At 47.0% G+C, this 19,103-nt stretch overlaps 7 protein-coding genes across 7 annotated transcripts; 2 read left to right on the top strand and 5 right to left on the bottom strand.

The window, feature by feature from the left end:
- Positions 1-1,798: 1,798 nt before the first annotated feature.
- Positions 1,799-3,286, bottom strand: EV420DRAFT_1648982 (uncharacterized protein; the record flags this gene model as incomplete). Its single annotated transcript, XM_060478235.1, has 3 exons — positions 1,799-1,882; positions 1,941-2,595; positions 2,652-3,286. The coding sequence occupies 3 exons, from the start codon at positions 3,284-3,286 to the stop codon at positions 1,799-1,801; spliced, it is 1,374 nt and encodes a 457-aa protein (XP_060325075.1).
- Positions 3,287-4,190: 904 nt separating this feature from the next.
- EV420DRAFT_1216181 (uncharacterized protein) lies at positions 4,191-4,565 on the bottom strand (the record flags this gene model as incomplete). The annotated part of the gene is made up of 1 exon (XM_060466411.1): positions 4,191-4,565. A coding segment is annotated over one exon (375 nt), but the record flags the coding sequence as incomplete, so codon positions are not given.
- Positions 4,566-5,317: 752 nt separating this feature from the next.
- EV420DRAFT_1648980 (uncharacterized protein) lies at positions 5,318-6,749 on the bottom strand (the record flags this gene model as incomplete). Its single annotated transcript, XM_060478234.1, has 3 exons — positions 5,318-6,289; positions 6,353-6,673; positions 6,720-6,749. The coding sequence occupies 3 exons, from the start codon at positions 6,747-6,749 to the stop codon at positions 5,318-5,320; spliced, it is 1,323 nt and encodes a 440-aa protein (XP_060325073.1).
- A 4,645-nt stretch (positions 6,750-11,394) lies between these two features.
- On the bottom strand, positions 11,395-12,165 carry EV420DRAFT_1768397 (uncharacterized protein; the record flags this gene model as incomplete). The annotated part of the gene is made up of 3 exons (XM_060480966.1): positions 11,395-11,721; positions 11,787-11,820; positions 11,870-12,165. The coding sequence occupies 3 exons, from the start codon at positions 12,163-12,165 to the stop codon at positions 11,617-11,619; spliced, it is 435 nt and encodes a 144-aa protein (XP_060325072.1). The 3' UTR covers positions 11,395-11,616.
- Positions 12,166-12,456: 291 nt separating this feature from the next.
- EV420DRAFT_1484770 (uncharacterized protein) lies at positions 12,457-13,119 on the bottom strand (the record flags this gene model as incomplete). Its single annotated transcript, XM_060470114.1, has 3 exons — positions 12,457-12,538; positions 12,680-12,876; positions 13,024-13,119. The coding sequence occupies 3 exons, from the start codon at positions 13,117-13,119 to the stop codon at positions 12,457-12,459; spliced, it is 375 nt and encodes a 124-aa protein (XP_060325071.1).
- A 1,454-nt stretch (positions 13,120-14,573) lies between these two features.
- EV420DRAFT_1575150 (cell division control protein 23) lies at positions 14,574-17,031 on the top strand. The gene is made up of 14 exons (XM_060474453.1): positions 14,574-14,732; positions 14,793-14,832; positions 14,853-15,027; positions 15,080-15,126; positions 15,174-15,263; positions 15,380-15,443; positions 15,495-15,550; positions 15,625-15,694; positions 15,729-15,924; positions 15,978-16,142; positions 16,193-16,302; positions 16,390-16,415; positions 16,470-16,650; positions 16,721-17,031. Exons 1-14 carry the CDS (start codon positions 14,687-14,689, stop codon positions 16,892-16,894), a joined length of 1,440 nt encoding a protein of 479 aa, XP_060325070.1. The 5' UTR covers positions 14,574-14,686; the 3' UTR covers positions 16,895-17,031.
- Positions 17,032-17,043: 12 nt separating this feature from the next.
- On the top strand, positions 17,044-18,884 carry EV420DRAFT_1575147 (uncharacterized protein). Its single transcript, XM_060474452.1, has 6 exons — positions 17,044-17,061; positions 17,084-17,453; positions 17,634-17,768; positions 17,824-18,254; positions 18,307-18,601; positions 18,680-18,884. Exons 2-6 carry the CDS (start codon positions 17,084-17,086, stop codon positions 18,838-18,840), a joined length of 1,392 nt encoding a protein of 463 aa, XP_060325069.1. The 5' UTR covers positions 17,044-17,061; the 3' UTR covers positions 18,841-18,884.
- Positions 18,885-19,103: the final 219 nt, after the last annotated feature.

Below are 19,103 nucleotides of genomic sequence, written 5' to 3'. Positions count from 1 at the left end.
GACTGGGCCTCAGACGACAACGACGATGATGACATACTATCTTTCTATTCAGAATCGAGGCATTCCTCTTCAGACAGTGGAGAGGGGGATACATGCTCATTCGGGACGAATGAGTCTTAAGGAGGGGGTAATGTTACGATTTATTCGTTTTTCTTCGTTTTACTCAGCTTGATTACCTATATGCGATCACCACGGACATTTTCTCACAGTACTATTTTTAGTTTACTCAACGTGTATTTAAGGAGAGCCTCAGCTGGCTTAAACCCCAGCTTCGGCTAAGGTTTAATCTACCTAACATCAAACTCCGTTCTTCGTGACTATTTGTCCCATCGACTTTCATCGCCTTTGACTTGCTAGAGTATCGTCTACCGAAGTGCGAGTAGCGATCCTAGCACGATCTAAGTCGGTTAGAGTTAGTGGCTAACATGAATCTATGCCGACGAGTAATGCACAACATCCTGGGGTGGATGTGTAGTGGAAAGCACTTAATTGAAAGTCCCATTGATGGCGCAAACATTAATGCTGTGCCAGTTTGCTCAAATCGATGAGCCCAACTTGATCAACGTTCTTGAGTTTTGAACTCTAAGAACTAAGTGCAATGCTTCAACATGATGAAAGTGTCTGCCAATACACTCCACTGAGTAACGGTCACCGACACAGCTTCACTGCAGGGGAATATAACCCACCTTGGCAAGATGAAAAGCAGTACTGGTGGAGAAGCACGCAATGTAATCGCACCTGGAAGGAACGATAACATTACCCACATGGCCTCGACCAGGTCAGATAGTAGTAAATCTTAAATGTGTTTTGCCATGGATACTAGACAGATATCACTGGCAGGTTATGCGTTTAATGTGGTGGGTCAGCTGAACAGCTGGAAAGCAGCAAGGTCTACCTAAGACCACAAACGGATAAGTGAATAAGCTAATCGAAGGAACATACACCTAGGTACCTTAGCTTGTAGTAGCGCCCAAGAGTGCGGTTGGTCAGCGCTCATTACCAGCCATGGTGGTGGTTGATGGTCGTTGCGTCAATAAATACTGTGACCCTCGATCGGTCCTCGTTCCAATTTGAATATGTATCCTTGCGTCCAATTCTAATTTCTCGAATCTCACCTTGACTGAAAAAAAAAAACTGGACAGATTATGACAAGCCTGTACGTCGGCTGTCCTACACAAGTTCAATCCTAGTTGATTTCTTTTATGTTTGATTTGGCGAACTGTTTAAATACATGGCTAGTCACGTACGGTTACAAAGTTAGTTCTGTTACAATTACTTCTTTTTCAAAACAAGACGATGGGCACACGTTCCACCGCGCCTATAGCCTCTCATCAGCTGGATAATGTTTAATGAAAGTAGCCCCAAAACTACTTACCTGCGACATCTATAGATTGTCTCCTGGTCAATCAAACCCGGGGGCAAGGGGGTCCTAATACCAAATTAAAAGACAGTGGGTCAATTAAATAATTTTGTGCACCAGCGTCGGACCTACCTACCTCCACGTGATATATATGACATCATGTACTATTTTTGGTATCCGGTCCGTTTTCCGACTATGAGAAAGGCGACGTGTCACCATCAACAACGAAGCAGTTGCTTTGTCTCGCACTCTCACCACTCATGTTTGACTGTTGCACTCAAGATTACATCTCTTCAGGTGATTATCATTATCCTTTCAGTGAGAATTATCCATGCTAACATGATTATACCGATTTGACCTCAATAGTTGATTGATAGTTGACTATTTGAATACTACCCCATACATGTGGCGTCATCATCATTGGGGGCCCCGCATATGTCAGTGTTTCCCCCTTTTTTTGCTACACGCATTGCAGCGCCATCCTACAGGGACGTAGTCAACACGAAGACATTCAAGATGGAACTAGGACCTCAAAGGTAAATCTCATTTCCGTACTGTGGAGGTGAGAGCATGTACTTACCCAGATTGTTTCACAGCCTCTACTCGAGCAGGACACCGCATCTGACCTCAGATGTTCTTCGACTGCGGTTCCACAGTAGCACTGCCTCAAGTCTTCGACGTTGATAATTCTTCGTTTCGCTCTTCCTGATTGACGGAGGATTAGGCCATCACTTATCGTGTTAGCATTGCTGTCTTTTGCTGTCGCTGGAGGGGTAAATTCGGGAGAAAGACATGACAGGTGAACTGCTACCATACCTGAGACGTCGGTACCAGAATTCGGAGCTACAGTGAGTTCCATCAATTGCATATCTTCACCATCTAATCCGCTGGCAGGAAGTCCTGCTCCATCCCTGACCTGTCGCTCCTGGAGGGGGGAAATACCTTCTATCTCGTCCTCCGATGCTACTTCGATACTAGGCTCTTTCATACTGATCCCGGTCTGATCTTTGTTGATGCCAGACGCATCCTCCATATCGGAGACCTCTCCACTGTTCTTGGGTATTCCTTCAATGTTTAGTGCATCCATGTCGAGATTCGTCTCTTCATTGTTATTGTCAGCATCATCGTCTTGCATGCTGCGGATGTCATCAGCTTCGGTGTCTTCACTGTCTTCACCGTCACTGTCTGTTTCGTTTGTCCGTATCTCATTCTCATCACCTACCAGATCGGTTGTCCTAGATGTTACAGTCAATACACTGATTTCATTGTGATAATTTGGTGGTGTGTCTACCTTCGTGCAAGTCGACTGCTATGTGCCTCTGAAATGATGAGGGGACCGAGCACATCCTTCTTGCGCTTATTCTTCCCCCGTGGCATTGGTACTTTCTTACGCTCATCCCATACCTTGTCCATAGCAGCTTTCTCAGCGCTGGATATCTCCCAAAGATGCTTCCATTGATTCAAGTCTGCAGCTGGGTGCTGGTTCAAGAAGTGATATCGCGCCATGTATTTCCAGATAGCTGGATGATTGGGGGGACATAATGGACAACGAAGTGGGACGTTCGAGCACGGTGCAGTTTTCGTGGATGCCACTGCTATGCCATACTTGAACGTTACTCCTATATTGGGGCATCCACGGGATGACGAGTAGTCAATCTTTGTCTGACCCTGGGCGCCCTTTCCTTTTGTCAGGTAAAATTGGCATAATGAAGATGGCGCTAAACAAAGCCCACAAGGTTCCGTAGCTGGAGAAACGGAACTCTTCAGTATGTGTGCACCCATGTGAGCAAGGAAGTGATGGGCCCTGCTCGGATCCAACGGTACGGATGGAACACACGATGAGCATACCATATCCATAGCAAGATCCAAATGTTGAGGCTGATCCTCTATCTCACAGACAAAACATGCTTTTCCTGGAGAGGTCATGGTAAGCAATTGTAGAACTACGTTGCAAGCCTTGCATACCTGAACGTTGATAGGGAAAGTGTCGGCTCTGAGTCGTTGAAGGAATCAGCTTGGAGTCACCTGGCTGGATCTGACTCAGTAGGCTATCACCAAGAGCAAGGATAACAGTGCTCTCAAAGAGGTAGAATGGTCTTGTCTTTCTCGTTGAAACAGATGGATTGACGGGCTGAGAAAATCGACCAGGTACCTTCAAGCAGACCGGTTGAAGGTGGCTATTTGTTCACCAGTCGTTTTGACCACTAGGGTCATCGTCTTCTGTTGTCGGTATCAATTCCATAAGCTGGAATGTTACGGAAACAGTATCCTCAATATGGATGTTGATTACCTCTCCAATGCCAAGGAATAGCATGTGTTCGCATCGAATCAGTGTTGCTATAGGCTCATTCAGCATGAGACACGGTCATCCAAAAGTGGAATCATAATCGACAATTCCGTTATCTTGAAAGGGCATGTCAAAACGGCCTAACTCTTGCACACGTTTAAGGCGATCCGTAGATGCAGGCTGTTTGCAGTACTTCGAGCGTATGCCTAGAGCACGAGCCTTGTTCATTTTGATCCCGTCGAGCATAACTTCCTTGTCAAAGTGCGAGGTCGAATGGGCTTCATCGCTACTCCTGCCCTCCGCTGCAAGGGCATCCTCTAGCTCGCGAGAACATGGTGTTGTGAGAATCGAAGGTGAAGGATTATTGGCAATGGATGGGCCATCAGGCTCTTCCTCAGGCTCAGGCTCGTCATCATCGTCGTCACGAGGTTGATTCAAAATGAGCTCCCCAAACGGGCATAGGATGTCAACGTTGGTGAGGCCATCTAGCGACAGGATCAGAGATTGGATTTCCGGTGTTTCCTGGACAGCCTTAGCCCTGCTGATTCGCCAGCAAGTTTGAAGAGACACCCGTCGTAGTGACACATCTCCTTGCCATGAAGACGGAGTGAGATGATCCTCATTAAGGGGTACTGGAGACAAATTCCGAGCAAGAGCTGGGAGACGTAGACGACGGGGTCCTCGGTCCCATTGAGGATACTTTGCCAGGATGTTGGCCACCTCTGTGGTTCCTGTGAGCCATGTGCTCAGCTGTAGCATGTCGACGTTGGCATCATTTCCAACCATCATACGAAGAATCCTGAATAATTTTTCGAGCCCGTCGGTGCCTAAAAGGATCAGATAGAAAAGCCCATCTGGGTTATCGACCTTGCCCTTGGCTGCGCAGAGGTATGCATTCTTTATCATGATCATGATATCGGATTGAGGTGAGGTGCCGGTCACGCAAGTTTACAAGGCCTGCTGGACCTAGACCGATGTGCTGTCGGCATCTTGGACACACAACATGATCCTCGTTGATGAATTCTATTGGTGATGTCAGATCTTTTATGTTATGTGTTCGAAGCTAATTGATAATTCAGCATCTTGAGACATAAACCGAGCCTAAATACCAAGAACCATACCTGTGGAAAGGCCATAGCAGACAGAATTGAGTGCACACAACAGGGATTATTAATGAAAATGGGTTTATCCACCTCTTTGCACGTGTAATAACGTTCATTTAAAATTTTACGGGTTACAGGGGTTATAAACTCATATTGCGGCCTAATCGACATCCATCTGGTACGTTCTGGCAACACTTGTATTACCTTTGTTGTCTTCACCAATTTGCGTATCGAAACATTGAACCAAATCCTGCTGTGCATCATTTTTAGGGATGGTATCGAATGCTCTTTCTGGTGTGGTAGCTTTGTTGGCCCTGGCGCAAATGTGGTCAAGGAGATAGGCTGATTTTGGAAGCAGTGGTGCCTGCCACAGCAGAATAACAGTAGATAGCACGTGCTACATGACAATATTGATTCTTTCCGCTGCTGTAGAGTGTATCTCTTTGCTTAAGTTGGTTTTGGAACATTAGAACAGATTTTATGTGTATTTTGGTTGATTTCAGCACATATTTAGGCAAATATAACTAGGGTCAACTTTTTTTTTTTGTGACATCCAGCTGGACCTACCTACCTACCTGGTGTGCCAGGCTGGAATTCCGGTACCCCCTTGCCCAGGGGGTACCAAGGAAATACCCTGTCCCTGTTCTCTCCAATGACATTAGGCGTTTGACCTGTGCCATCCATAGCAGTGCTGATGGTCAAACAGAGGTCACAGTAGGACTGGTCATGCGGACCCGCCTTGAGTGTGCTGAGCAGAGCCTCGGTGAAAATTCCACGAACTGTACCATCATCCTTCTTGACCTCTCTTGCAAGCTGGTAATCCTTGCATGCAGCGAGCAAAGTGTGAGATGCTTTGGGAGACCAGTTCCCCTCCAGCACCGAAACTGTCTCATGCAAATAACAACCTTTCAATTTCAAGTCATTGTCACCAGCTCGAAGCATTAGCTCCAATCCTGAAAGGAGTGACAGAGGTAATTTCCGAGTGGTACCACATGGGAGAGTGTCTGATATGCCGTGAGTGACACCACCTCCATAGCAGCAGTCGGTGATAACTGTGATGTTTTCACCCTTTTTAACACGAATTAGATAAAGAATTGTATTGAGCTCCCTGTCACTGATATCGGGAATAGGACCATTCGCATCGACTGAGTAGCGGTCTGCAGGACAGATAGCTTCGACGGCTCCCAGATGGGCAACACCACCTGGCCACTTCAGAAAGTAGTCAGAGCACTGGTAAGAGGTGCCGTGGCCACTGAAGTAGATGATGATGTTGTCATCTTTTTGAATGAGAGGGTTCTTGTGGATGTCATGCAGCGATTCGATGATGGAGGCGTGAGACGGCCAGCACGTGCCAGGTAATGGGCTACTACTAGGAGCAAGTAGGAGCCGGAGGTGGGATTTGGGAATGCCTAGACTATGGACGAGATATTGGTAGACAGCCTGGGCATCAGAGATGCATCCACACAATGGAGATGCTTGATACGCGTCGATGCCTATGATAACGCCCCAGCACTGATCTGGTTTTAGCATAGGCAAGGGCTAAGGAAAGGGAGCACAACACACATCAGTACTTGGATGAGAAACCAAAATACATCGACAGACCTCAGGATCTGTTGGCTCGGGAGGCTGTTCACTGTCATTTGGAAGTTTTGGTGCGGGAAGTTCTTGAAGGTGTTCTAGACAGCACTGAAATTCGAGCAAGTCATCAAGAATCTTGGCATCCCACACGATCTCATCATGAGGGTATTGGGAATCCGCTGAATTCCACGCCATGTCCTTAACTGTCTGGAGAATGACAGCCGAATCGACATTTCCTGGTATTCGGTACTTCTTCACAATCTTTGCCTCTAGCGCCTCATAAGACACAATTTGTTCCTTAACATTCTCTATTTCGGTCATAGGAACAGCATGATCATGAACCTCCTGGGCCGTTAGTGAATTTGCTAGGCAGTGAAGGAGAAGGACTCACTGGAGTGAAGACATTGTGGGGGTGCGGCATCCCTGGTGGGTTGGTATCCCAATGAAAGTGGACTACTCAGCAGAGATATTAGGCAAAGTATCGGATGAGGAAACCCCAAATGAAAGGGAGACTGGTATGCAAGGAAAAAGAGGTGGAGGGGGCATTTTAAAGCTCCTGCATGAGAAGAGTATTCTGGGATAAGAACACCAACAAGCACGGAGTCAATGAGGGATAGCGACTGTCAATGTAATCAAATTAATTCGGACAATGGCAAAGAGACATGCTGAACATCAATACATGAACAGCGATACATGAACAGCGATACATGAACAGGGCTTGAGCTGTATACAAAGAAGCGCCACATGGTACTAAATGATCTGATGCTTAATGCTACCGGGCATGACCTCTGTGACGAAACATCCAGTAGATTGACCCTGCATCTAACGCCGAATTTTGTGACCATCAGATCTGGCATCTTACATATAATTTTCAGCGCTCGCATATTTTATTCACTGATTGATTGGATATAGTATCTGACAACCTGCCGAGCAACAATATAGAGTCAGGGTTAACTCAAAAGGTGATCCCGTTGACACGCGTGCAACGCGTTCACACATGTAATTTTGCAAATTCTAGGAATGCAAACATGTGTGTGCCCCGTGAATAATATTAGAGTGCATGTAAGGCATAGAGCGCTACACACTGAGGCAGAAAGCACTATAATAAAAATAATATGAGTAGAGCGCATGGCTTAGACTTAGAATGGCACACTTGTGTCATTTAAGTGTGCAGTCTCAGTGCTTATACACACACACTGTGCCCTCCTCTGCAGTGTATCACTCAATTAAATTCACTGAAGATAATATATTGAAGGTGCTTCGCGCTACATTGATCTATGATGCGCGAACCCTGCCGATCTGGCAATCACCGAGAAACGTCATCCTGAACAAAGAATCAACAAGTCCGAATACTCTAAGGAGTTCTCGGCCGGAGAGAAATAAAACCCGCTGCCCATATGAAATATTAAACTAGAAATGGTTGCGCAGCAACCAATAAAATAAAACTCGCTCACTAGATAAGTTGCGTGGCACTGTAATTAAATCCGTGGAGCCAATAAGAAGACACACACCGCATGGCACGACAAGGCTAGGCCTTGCCAAGTGGAGAAAACAGCGGTAGCACACGTGCCGACACGGAGTGCTGAGTAAAATAATGATTACTATCACTACGGCTGATGTGGCACGCAAGGGAAGGGAGTCCGAGGTGGAGCATTGTCTATTTTCAGTATTTACATTTCATATAGTTAACGGTAAATATAAGAGCGGTAGTTACAGGTAGTTAGCAAGTTTTCAGACCCCTGCAGTTGTACTACGAAGCAGCGCGCTTAGTGTACGACGAAAGGATTTTATTTGAAGCTTCGAGCGAGAGAGTATTATTGAACTTAGAATTATTTTGAACACTTTGAGAGCTCGCGAGGCATGCCTTGCTCGAGCGCGCTTGATTTGTTCAAGTAAAGTACAGTAATTGATTGCGCTCTACTTAGAGAATATTGTATTGTGATAACTTGAATGTGCATTTGTGTTTTTGGAACTTGTTTGTGAATTCCGAGTTATTGCAAGTGGCAGAGGTTCGAACCCTTTGGCTTGTCAGTAATCTCTGAGGTTTTTTTGGTTTATTCCCAAGTGGCATAGGTTCAAACCCTGTGGCTTGTGGACGTGTTTTCTGTGTTTGTGTATCTCTGGATCGCATAGGTTAGAACTCTGTGGATCTACGAACGGGTTTTGAAGTGTTCTCTGCTTGGAGCGCAAGGCTTTAAGTCGTGTTAAGTGTATTGTGAAACATTGTAGACACTTGTGTGTTGCGCACGACGTATTTTGAGGGTTATACATTCTTGTAGAACATTTGGGGGCTTGCGAAATAATACTTTTGCCTTGAGGCCGAGCGATTCTGTCGCTCACCTCCTGTTCCAAAAGCATTTGGACTTAGAAGATTATTATATTGCTAAGCGTGCTATATTATATTGTAACGTGCAAGGATTATTTCAATACTACTGCTATTGTGTGCTTGTATCGCACATCACCCCCGAACTACTGAGGGTTTGTGTGTGTGTGAGTGTGAGTGTGGGTGTGTTAGTGTTATATACGCTAGTGCATTTCTAGCTTGGCGTGCACAGAGCCTCTTCACCATACCACAACTGCACCACGAAAGATGACAAAGATTCTCCATGAGGAAGAACGAAGAAAACGTAGGGCAGCTGGTTTGGCATGGTTATGTAATGCTGGAGTTGATGGTGGAACTTCAAAATCGGCCCACTGGATGGATGGAGTTTTTATTCTGATCACTGTCCCTAAGAAGGAAACTAACCAGAGTCCATACTACGCATGCATTACCTACCTAATCCACTACGCTACGGTACCGAATGAACGTTAGGCCTCACTGATACAGTCACGTCCCCGCAAGGTACGGCCTCTCAGCACCAGCGTCAACGCCGTGAGATCTGCTATAGATAAGTATGATGATTATGATGTCACACTGCTCATGCCTGGGTGTATCACACTTCCTCGGTTTGTGCTCTACTTGTTCCAGTAGTACTTCCTACCCCTACCAACCCAGCCTCAGCAGTAGGTTGGAATCGTTCCTCTAAGTCAACAATTTACGGTGCAGAGAAGTATGTCCAAGTTCAAGAGCATGAACCTTGATAGTGATGTTAGTGACTTCCGATGCCACTTTCACCATGTTATAAGTTATGATCAAAATGGTCAGAGAAAATGTCATCCTGGTAGGAGGTAACATGAACTCCGAGATATTTATGCTGGTTCATTCATTCTAGTATCTGGCCAAGGAGTGGCAGGAGACTCAGCAGCTTCCTGAAACACATACATTTGGTCTGTAGACTTCAGGATATTCATTGCGAAACTGTTACGTGAGGTCTACAGCCCAAAAGTGTCAAGATAAACTTGCAGTCCACATAGGATGGTCTCTCCCATCAACGTTAGTGCTTGGCAGAACAAGATTACCACGAGATTTGCGGGTGGTCTGAAAACAAACCTTGCACGAGTCATTGCGTCAAGATGATGACTAAAGCAACAGCCCAACAACCCAAAGAACTGTACAGTTCCCCCTATCCATGAACCTTAAGTAATGAATCATCAGACGGAAGGACTACAGAGCAGAAGAAAAACAGAAAGGATGTTATCTCCTGTTAAAAAGTACATGATGTATCCCCAGTCGTAGCCTCAGCCTTCTCGTCTGGCATAATATCCAAACAGCCGTCCCATGAGTATCGCAAGTCAAGAAAATTAACTCAGCGACAGTCAATTGAACCTGAGCACCGCACAACCACTTGGAGTGACCCAGCACACAAGCTTGGAGTCGCCCAGTTGAGGGGAGGGGACCTACTCAGCACACAAGCTTGAGTAAGGTCACCTCTTGGAGCCCTATAGATGGGGTGAAGTATACCACCCACAGTCCTGGTGTCTCATCCCAGTGCTCATAGAGCAGCTAGAGATACCAAAATGCAGGAAGACAGTGTTCTGAGGGTGTTCAAGGTCTGGAGAGCATGGAGACATGAAGGGTCGGCATAAAATGAGGACCTGAGCCAAGGCCGTCCATCTGGCTAGTTATTTTGACATGCTCACCCCTTGGTCATTGGCACCTGGGGTAGAGGCCTCAGAGGACCATGAACACTTCCAGGTACGAACTCCTGGCGAGGATCTAGTCCACAGCCGCCAAAGTGTCGAATTGTGCATCATCCGGGTAATCTGCTAGCCATCCATCAAAGCAAACGCTCTCAGGGCTATATGCAACGTCTTGCAGCACACAAAGAGGCTTTTCAGATGTGGCGAGGCGAGAATTTGGACCCAGACGGAAACGACATGATGGGGATAAGAGAGATAGTCGGACGTCCTGAATCGAGTTCTGCCCCGACTTCTCTTCTCCCCTGAGCATATATCAAGCTTCCGACGCAAATACTATTGGGCCCTATTTTGGTACTTTTGAGCATCAGTTTCCTATCTAATATCTATCTTATGAGCCCCAGTCCTGATCCTACATACTTTACAACAAAACTTAGGGGTTCCTTATTGGGACCGCATACCGGTTTTCTAAACTCCAAACTTAAAGTGATAACAAGATCGTGTCATGTGGCTCATGCTTGTGGGTCGGTCTGAGAACTTACGATGGCAAAGTTAGTACTGTTACAGTTAAAAAAATTTTGAAGCAAAACGATGGACAGTGGACACACGTCCCACCGCACCTATAGCATCTTACCAGCTGGATAATGTCTAACAAAATTAGCTACCAAAGCTACTTACCTTCAACGTCTATAGATCTTAACGTGGTCAATAAAATCCAAGGATACCAAGGAAATACCTTTTGTTCCTGTTCTCTCCAATGGCACTAGGCGTTTGATCTGTGGCGTCCATGGCGGCCTGATGGTCAAACAGAGGTCACAGTAGGACTGGTTATGTGGTCGCGCCTTGAGTGTGCTGATCAGAGCTTCGGTGAAAATTCCATGAACCATACCATCGTCCTTCTCGACCTCTCTCGCAAGCTGGTAATCCGTGCATGCGGCGAGAAGAATGTGAGATGCTTTGGGAGACCAGTTCCTCTCTAGCACCGAAACTGTCTCGGCAAATAATACGCCTTCAAATTCTCGTCACCAGCTCGAAGCATTAACTCCAGTCCTGAGGCGAGCGACAGAGGTAAGCTCCGAGTGGCATCATATGAGAGAGAGCTTGATATTCCGCAGGTGACACCACCTGCATAGCAGCAGTCGGTGATAACTGTGATATTTTCACCCTTTTCAACACGAATTAGATAAAGAATTGTATTGAGCTCTCTGTTGTTGATATCGGGAATAGGACCATTCGCACCGACTACATAGCAGTCTACGGAACAAATAGTTTCAATGGCTCCGACAGTGGGCGACTCCATTGAACGGAGATACGTGATACGCGTCGATGCCTATAATAATGCCCCAGGACCGAGCTGGGTCTAGCACAGGTGAGGACTAAGGAAAGGGAGTACAGTGCACATCAGTATTTCAGAGAGAGACTAAAAAATTCATCGACAGACCTCAAGATCTGTTGGCTCGGGGAATTGTTCGTTCCTATTAGAAGCTTTAGTGCGGGAAATCCCTGCTCTTGAAGAGGCAGTACCGAAAATTGAGCAAGTCATCAAGGACCTCGGCATCGTGCAAGAGCTCGTCATGAGGGTGTTGGGAATCCACCGAATTCCACGCCTTGTCCTTGACAGCCTGGAGAATGGCGGCTGAATCAACATTTCCTGGTATTCCGTACTTCCTCGCTATCTTCGCCTCTTGCTTTTCATGAGATGCAATTCGTTCCTGAACACTCTCTATCTCGGTCATAGAAGCGACATGCCCATAGACCTGCTGTGCCGTTAGTGAATTCATTGGGCGGTAGAGGAGAAGCACTCGCCAAAGTGAAGGCATTGTCGGGTTGCAACATCCCTGGCGTACTGATGTCCTGACAAAAGTGGAGTGTCCGGTAGAGATATCAATATGCACCAACAAAAGTTGATGAGGAATAAAGACTGCCAATATACTGATGTTAAGCGCCCACCGATCGGATCTGAGCCTTAGATCTTCCTGACTAGTAGCTCAGTAGAGCTCTTCCATTTATTTTGCCTGGATCGGCAAAAGGAAAACGAAATGGTTGGAGCCCTAATCACAGTGTGAATCTCAGCCATTTATCACGGGGGTTCCGGCGGCATTGCCTCTGCATCAAATATCCAAGATCTTGGCACACTGTATCTGCATCCTAAACCCTAGTGCCCTTGTCGGTTGATTGGGTACAGAATCCGACCTAGCTGGTAAGTATCGATAGAGCCATGGTAACACATGATGGTGTCCCGCTTAAAGATATTCGCTAAGTGTTCACACCTGTATTGCCCTCCCTGTATTCACTGTGTACGTTAAAGCTCTCGTTCCATTATGGAAGGTGTACCTTGCTATTGATCGTCGTCCAGATATTGCGGTTACTCGTGTTTGTTTAGCCGGAGTGGAGATGAGGATCTCAGCTGCAGCGAAAGAGCTTCCTTTGAGGGGATTGGCCGGCACAACAGAAACATTAGCAAGAAGAGGCAGGGTTGCACCGTTAGGCGCCTCGGGTGTACGTTGAGCAGTCAACGTGGAGGTCTTTTCCTACACCGTGAAAAGAATGTCATCTAGAAGACACAGCCTTTTTATCAAACTGGAGTTCCGGGGACGGGTGGAGTGCAAGACGTACCATGCATGAATAGCAATGTGCCTTGGTCCAGGGCCGACATCGATATATATTTGCCCCTAGACTCTGAATTTGCCGGGAGCACCGTCATTTACGATTCGCCAGATTTTATCTGCACCCAAGTCTGGAACGGAGACTTCTCCGTTGGGTTTGAAGGACATGGTCAGATGGTTTGTTGGAGCCCACGGGGAAGACGGTTGGGGGATCCTTCTCGAAGCGAAGGGGCCACGGTAACTTAGGAGATCCAAACTGGTGAATAGCAAGCCGCCGGCTTGCATTTATGCGTGCTACTTCTCCGGAAGAAGCGGACAAGTGAAAGTGGGTCCATTGCCGCCTGTAGACACGGTATCCGCCAGTGATAGAACCCCTGCGCCATCGACAGAAAAAGTTTACAAGTTCCCTACAAATTCAATCTGTACGTTATTGACCGCACTATGATAAAGAAGATCAAGACATGGCCAGTTAGCGATAGATGCGACGTACTTTATTACAAAGCTATTATTTAATAGTTGCATGATACACATTTAACATGCTCTTGCGCCCAGTATCAAGCCTAGAACCGCACAGGACGAGCACAGAAAAGCGCTGGATAGTTGGATCGTGTTGGATTTCCCAAAACGGCAACTATCCGGGCCCAACTATCTGGCAGCCGAACTGACTCTAAGTTCGGGTGACACGGCAGCTAAAATTGTTAGCCAGGGGCCTAGGATTACGCTTCGTTTTGTCCGAACACGGATGTAACGCCGCTTTTTCTTCATGGGTTTTCTCCTGACGAATTCTGGCGCGTCAGGCCTCAGGAGTCGTGAGGGATGTTCGGGTTTCACTGGAATTACTGATATCCGTGACATCCCACATTGATCGCAAGCCTGCATTCCCACCTCCAATATCTTCGAGCGCGTCTCGTGTTCCGAGGTCCTATCATAATCCTGATGGGTGCCAAGTGGGCGCGTCGACGAGAGGAAGCACAACATGGATCGGCTTGCCGTCCCTTCTTCATCCGCCTCATCACCGCGCTCCTTCATGGTCGTACATCCTGCAGATGTTATAAATGGCGACGGCAGCGAGTAACCTTGACTGTGATGGCGTGTGAGTCGATGACGACTGGTCTCGTTCACAGTGGGGTGAGAGGCCTAAAACCATCATAAGTACATCCAAATGTACACGTAAGTAAAATAGACGTGCCTTCGTATCAGTGTGCCCCAATTCAACATCTGCAAGAAACCAGCTAACGGCAAGGCCAGAGGTACAAGCATCAGTACCGTTGGCAGACGCGTGCCTTGCACCCGAATTCCACAACCCTCTCAACAATGGCAACGGACATTAGTCTTGGGCGTAATGATGAGAGCTTGTCCTTGACGTCAAATCTCCGCCTTATAAGTCACGATGCAAATGGCACTATCAAGCCTCGACGGCTAAGGGGAAAAAAGTAAACACACGACTTCTACCGCTGCGAAACTGCTATGTGAACGGGAACTTTGAAATTTGAAGTCTCGAATTTCGCAAATTCGAAGCTCATTATGGTCATCGCCGAAAAGTTATGTAAAACACTTTCTGGTGAAATGAAATTGGCTTACACACCATGGGCCGTGGTTACCGCTTTAGGTAGTTGATTGAAGGTAGTTGATTGAAATTTGACTTCGACTTTCTCCCACCACCATCCGCTTGAACTGAACGCGACCACGCCACTCTACGACGCGATGGATCCTCTAATACCGATTCGATGAGGCGATGATACACGATATTCGCTCAACCATTCGACAATGCACTGAGCGTGGTCTTCCTCGCTTCAGCGAAATGGTCAGTTGGTGCGTTCTTGCGTCTATCTATTCGCAAGCACGGCTCACGCATATATCAAGGCTATCGGAAATGTTCATGTCGATTCCGTCCTCAAGAGAACACATACCCGACCCCCACCGCCTCCTGTTGATGAGCTGGAGCAAACCGAGCAGGACTACATCGCTGCGGCAAGGCAGTCGATGAGCGACAAGCAGTTTCAACGCGCTGCTTACATTGTACGGGACTGCAGGAGTGATAAAGCCCGGTATTATAACTTGTATTGTCAATATCTGGTGCGTGTGTTTGTTGATGAAAGGTCGCGCCAATCTGACGTTCATCTGTCAGAGCCACGAAAGACTAGCTTTGGACGAGTGGTACAGGCTCAGTGGTACGTGATCCTGCGGCATGTCCTTACAAGTCTAACGTTGCAAAAGATAAGAAAGGAGCAGCCTACGTCGCCTGTGAACAACGAGATACCTGTATTACTTGAAGACGTCGCGCACTCGACGGAGCCTTGGCTGATGTTCATGTGAGCTATTCCTTATAAACTGATGGTCGTATTGACTGGAACCAGTGAGGCACTGTTTCTCTCTCGAATGTCGCGTAAATATGAGGCAATAACGGCAGTTGTTAAATGTAGTCGAGATCAAATCCTTGGATATGGGCCGCCTGGTGTCTTTTGGGAGACTGTATCGATTCCGAAAAAGAGGTCAGTCAGTGGCCACCCAAAACTCCCTGTTATATGACTGACGTCTCGTAGTATAATGATGTCTTGGCCCGGATACCACTGCCAGCGAATCACCCCGTGGTCTACATGTTTCGAGTGAAGATGCTCAACGACCTGCACCTAGCTTCAACACAAGTCCAAATATGCGACCTTCCTTCCTCAGTCCAGAATTCTTTCCGGCTAGCTTATGGGTGATGTCCATGAAAAGTCGTGGATATGCTTGCCTATCCAGCGTCACCTTCTATGGCCCGATGGTCATTGCCGAAGGTCTTGAACTCGTCAGAGTACAGGGATGCGCAAGCGCAGTTCGAACGTATCCTTTCCCTAGAACCCGACCGGCTCGAAGACATCGATTTCTTCTCTGATATTCTCTATGTGATGGACAACAAGGAGAAGCTTTCGTTTTACGCTCAAAAGTTTCAAGAGAAAGACAAGAATCGGCCGGAGGTGTGCTGTTTCATTGGTATGCTCTTTCGTTATCGCAATCGATATGCTTGTTAACGGAGTAGTGTTAAGGCAACGCGTATTCAATCCGTACAGAGCATGAGAATGCAGTGAAATATTTCCGGCGCGCTACCTACCTGGATCGAACTTATTATCATGCGTGGACGTCAATGGGCCACGAGTATCTCGTGATGGGTAATACTCATGCTGCCATTGAAGCATATCGGCGGACGTTAGGTTCGCGCAGACTTGGGTTTGCTTCCCGGCGCTTACGACGGTTTCTATAGATATTACCAAGAAGGATTATCGTGCTTGGGCGGGGATGGGACAAGCCTATAGGGTCCTGGGCATGTATAACTATTCTCTGTATTACTATGAGAGAGCTTCAGCAGTTGAGGTGTGTCTTTCTCTCGATGCAACTGGATCCTCGTGATAATATCTCTTCTGCTAGGCCTAATGACGTGACGATATGGGACTGGTCTAGGATCCTGCTACTGAAGACACGGAGAGGTATAATTCACTGTATTCTATTATATTCTGGCCCTTACGCCTTTGCATCCTCAGAATCCAAGAAGCCATCTCTGCCTACAGCCGCGCACTCAAAATCGGCATCAACCAGTCCCTCCCGGGCATAAACTGGAAACTCGGCTCAATCTTTCGTTCCATGGACGTCTGGCCTGCGGCAGAACAACATTTCCGGGCCGTGGTTCAGATCGGTGAGGGAGCCGAAGGTACGATTGCTCTTGTTTTAAGAATCGACGGCTTCTCATCCTTGGCCGGACTAGGTCGTTTGAACAACTCGGAGCCGTATTTAGGGATCCCTGTTGGCCTTGTCGGAACGTAATATCCGTTTTGCTTTTGGAAATTTGTCTGAGGCGAAGGAATACCTGGAGCGAGTGGCGTCGAGCAATACGGAGTTGGCGGGTAGGGCTGCTGTGATGTTGAAAGCTGTGAAGACGAAAATGGCAGTCCAGAAAGTGAAAATATAGGTTGTAACCTTGTAACCTCCTTCTCTTGGTATGTACTTTTTCTTGTAGCGACCACGGTCATAACATGGCGTCAGGGTCAATACAACGTTCGACTTTTACCTGCTTGCAAAGTATCGGAAGGGTTAACGTGATACGACGGCTGACTAAGCTACTGGACCTGGCAGCCTCGGATCGGAGACAGTCCTATTTATGTCCAGTACTGAAGAAACACCCGAAAGTTATCTGGTTATCTTGGCTTCGTCACCTGAGCCACGCGAGACGGACAAACCCAGCATTATACATGACGAACGGCGAACGCTAGGTTTGCTCGATGCATTAGCGGGAATATGCGTGTCACAGAAAGAAGGGGAGGCCTACGCATCCGCCATAGCAACAGCTTCGGAATCGTGTACAATCTTTATCATTGGGAATCATGAAGAGGTCCCACAAGAGACCCAAGACTACCTAACCGATATCTGCCAAAAGCTCACGGGCATAGCACATCTCGTCGACACTTCAGAATCGCGTACCCCATCAATCGAGGATCTTTCCCCAAAGGCTCGAGACTCCATCAGGCGATGTCTATAGATCTGTGTTTCTGTTCACATTCACCAAAGTTTTATACTCGTCTTACGAAGTGGAATGCCATGTCGACAAAACGGTTGAAAGATATTACACATCAGCTTGTGGATGAAGCCGACAAGGAGAAATTCCAAGACCTGAACGGGTGCTCTCGACACCCTTCATCACCTTGCCTCAGACTTTCGCATAGGCGACGAAGACTTGTTGCTCGACCTTCTCGAAGCGATAGCTCGAAATTGGAAATTGAGCGATCCAAAGACAGCGGCTTTTATAAATATGCTTGACCTTCTACCCATGTCTGATCAGATGGATGGTACGTGCTATCATGATCTGCTGGTCGAATGCTCATGCATTCTGGATTGTTACAGCACCTTTCCTCGTCGAACGATATCTACGGAAGGTCTTGAAGACGTACAATGAAACGACCAAGTTGATCCGTTTTGTAGTATCGCCTCGCCGCGGCCACATATTCAGAAATCAGCCCAAACTCGTGTTTCTACGGTCTGAGAAACGCAGTGTAGAGTTGGACATAAAAACGGCTGTCGGGACGCTTAAACGTCAGATGGATATCATTGACGAGGATGAAAGATTTCTTGACCGATTCGTTGACGACGCAGGTGTTCGGTTCGAAGAGCAATATACTTGCTGTCCGCACTGTGAATGTGCAATGCTGGCGGCAATCCTGGAACAGTGGAAAATGCCACAAAGACCTGCTCCGGTCGTCGGGATTTCCGAACTGTCTTGCCTTGGCTGCCGCTTATATTTCACAGCTTACAAGAATGCATTGAGAGAATTACCAGTAAGTTATCCGTATTTCTTCTACGGTGATGTATTAAGTCGTTGAATTTTAGGCGATTGACCTGCCTAAGCAGTTTATCGTGACCGGAACGCATAATACTCTCTACCTACCATGGGTGTCACCCGATCTAACATCCATCAATCCTGATCTGCACGCCGCTGTCCAGAAACATCTGAAGGTGTTAGTACAAGCAGCATCTGTAGCGCATGTGAGATCGCGTCACCGATACTCAGAGAGCACCACACATTCGTCAGAGGAAGAAGGCATGTTACCGTGGAAATCATCCTACGGTACGTTATACATATTTAATTTCTTGTCATTTGCGCACCGATTTTTTTCCAGAGGATGTTATGAGGAAAGCGAGGGCCAGAGTCGAATCATCTTAGAACGCTTGTGTAGTTCTGGTAGCACAAGAATGTACGCAGGTGAACGGCTTCTGGGGAAGGAGGTCTGTAGGAGGCGAAGCTTCACCGATGAGGAGAAGGAGGAGAAGAATAGCAATTTCTTGACCGCTCTTAGTTGTTTTCAACAGCCGTATGCTGAAATTTCCACAAATCACTTGAAAATCGTTATCAATATTCAGTGAATACTATGTACTACGCCCGACTATCTACTCGCAGTGATCTTCAGTGTGCAAAGGTGAATAAAGTCGGGACCGTCCCTTTGACGAGCCGGGGAGCACATGAGCCTATTTTGGCCGTGATATTTCGGACAAATGTTGGCCGGTCCGGTCATCCGGGATGTTAGCTGCTAAAATTTCTGCAAATCTTTTCCCGTTTCCACTCTGCATCCAAAACCAACTCGACAGGTCCCTCTTGACACCTCTAAAACATGCTAACTTGGACAAAC

The sequence above is a fragment of the Desarmillaria tabescens genome (assembly GCF_030435595.1).
Source record: "Desarmillaria tabescens strain CCBAS 213 chromosome Unknown EV420scaffold_55, whole genome shotgun sequence".
Classification (NCBI taxonomy): Eukaryota; Fungi; Basidiomycota; class Agaricomycetes; order Agaricales; family Physalacriaceae; genus Desarmillaria; species Desarmillaria tabescens.
Note: the sequence above shows the minus strand (reverse complement) of the source record. Positions and strands in the feature narration are given on the sequence as shown.

Coding starts and splice junctions, on each gene's coding strand:
- EV420DRAFT_1575150 (XM_060474453.1), top strand. CDS start 14,687: ATGATACACGATATTCGCTCAACCATTCGACAATGCACTGAGCGTG. Junction 15,028..15,079: donor ACTTGTATTGTCAATATCTG/GTGCGTGTGTTT, acceptor TTCATCTGTCAG/AGCCACGAAAGACTAGCTTT. Junction 16,416..16,469: donor GCTACTGAAGACACGGAGAG/GTATAATTCACT, acceptor TTGCATCCTCAG/AATCCAAGAAGCCATCTCTG.
- EV420DRAFT_1575147 (XM_060474452.1), top strand. CDS start 17,084: ATGTCCAGTACTGAAGAAACACCCGAAAGTTATCTGGTTATCTTGGCT. Junction 17,454..17,633: donor TCGAGACTCCATCAGGCGAT/GTCTATAGATCT, acceptor ACCTTGCCTCAG/ACTTTCGCATAGGCGACGAA. Junction 18,602..18,679: donor CCGATTTTTTTCCAGAGGAT/GTTATGAGGAAA, acceptor GAATGTACGCAG/GTGAACGGCTTCTGGGGAAG.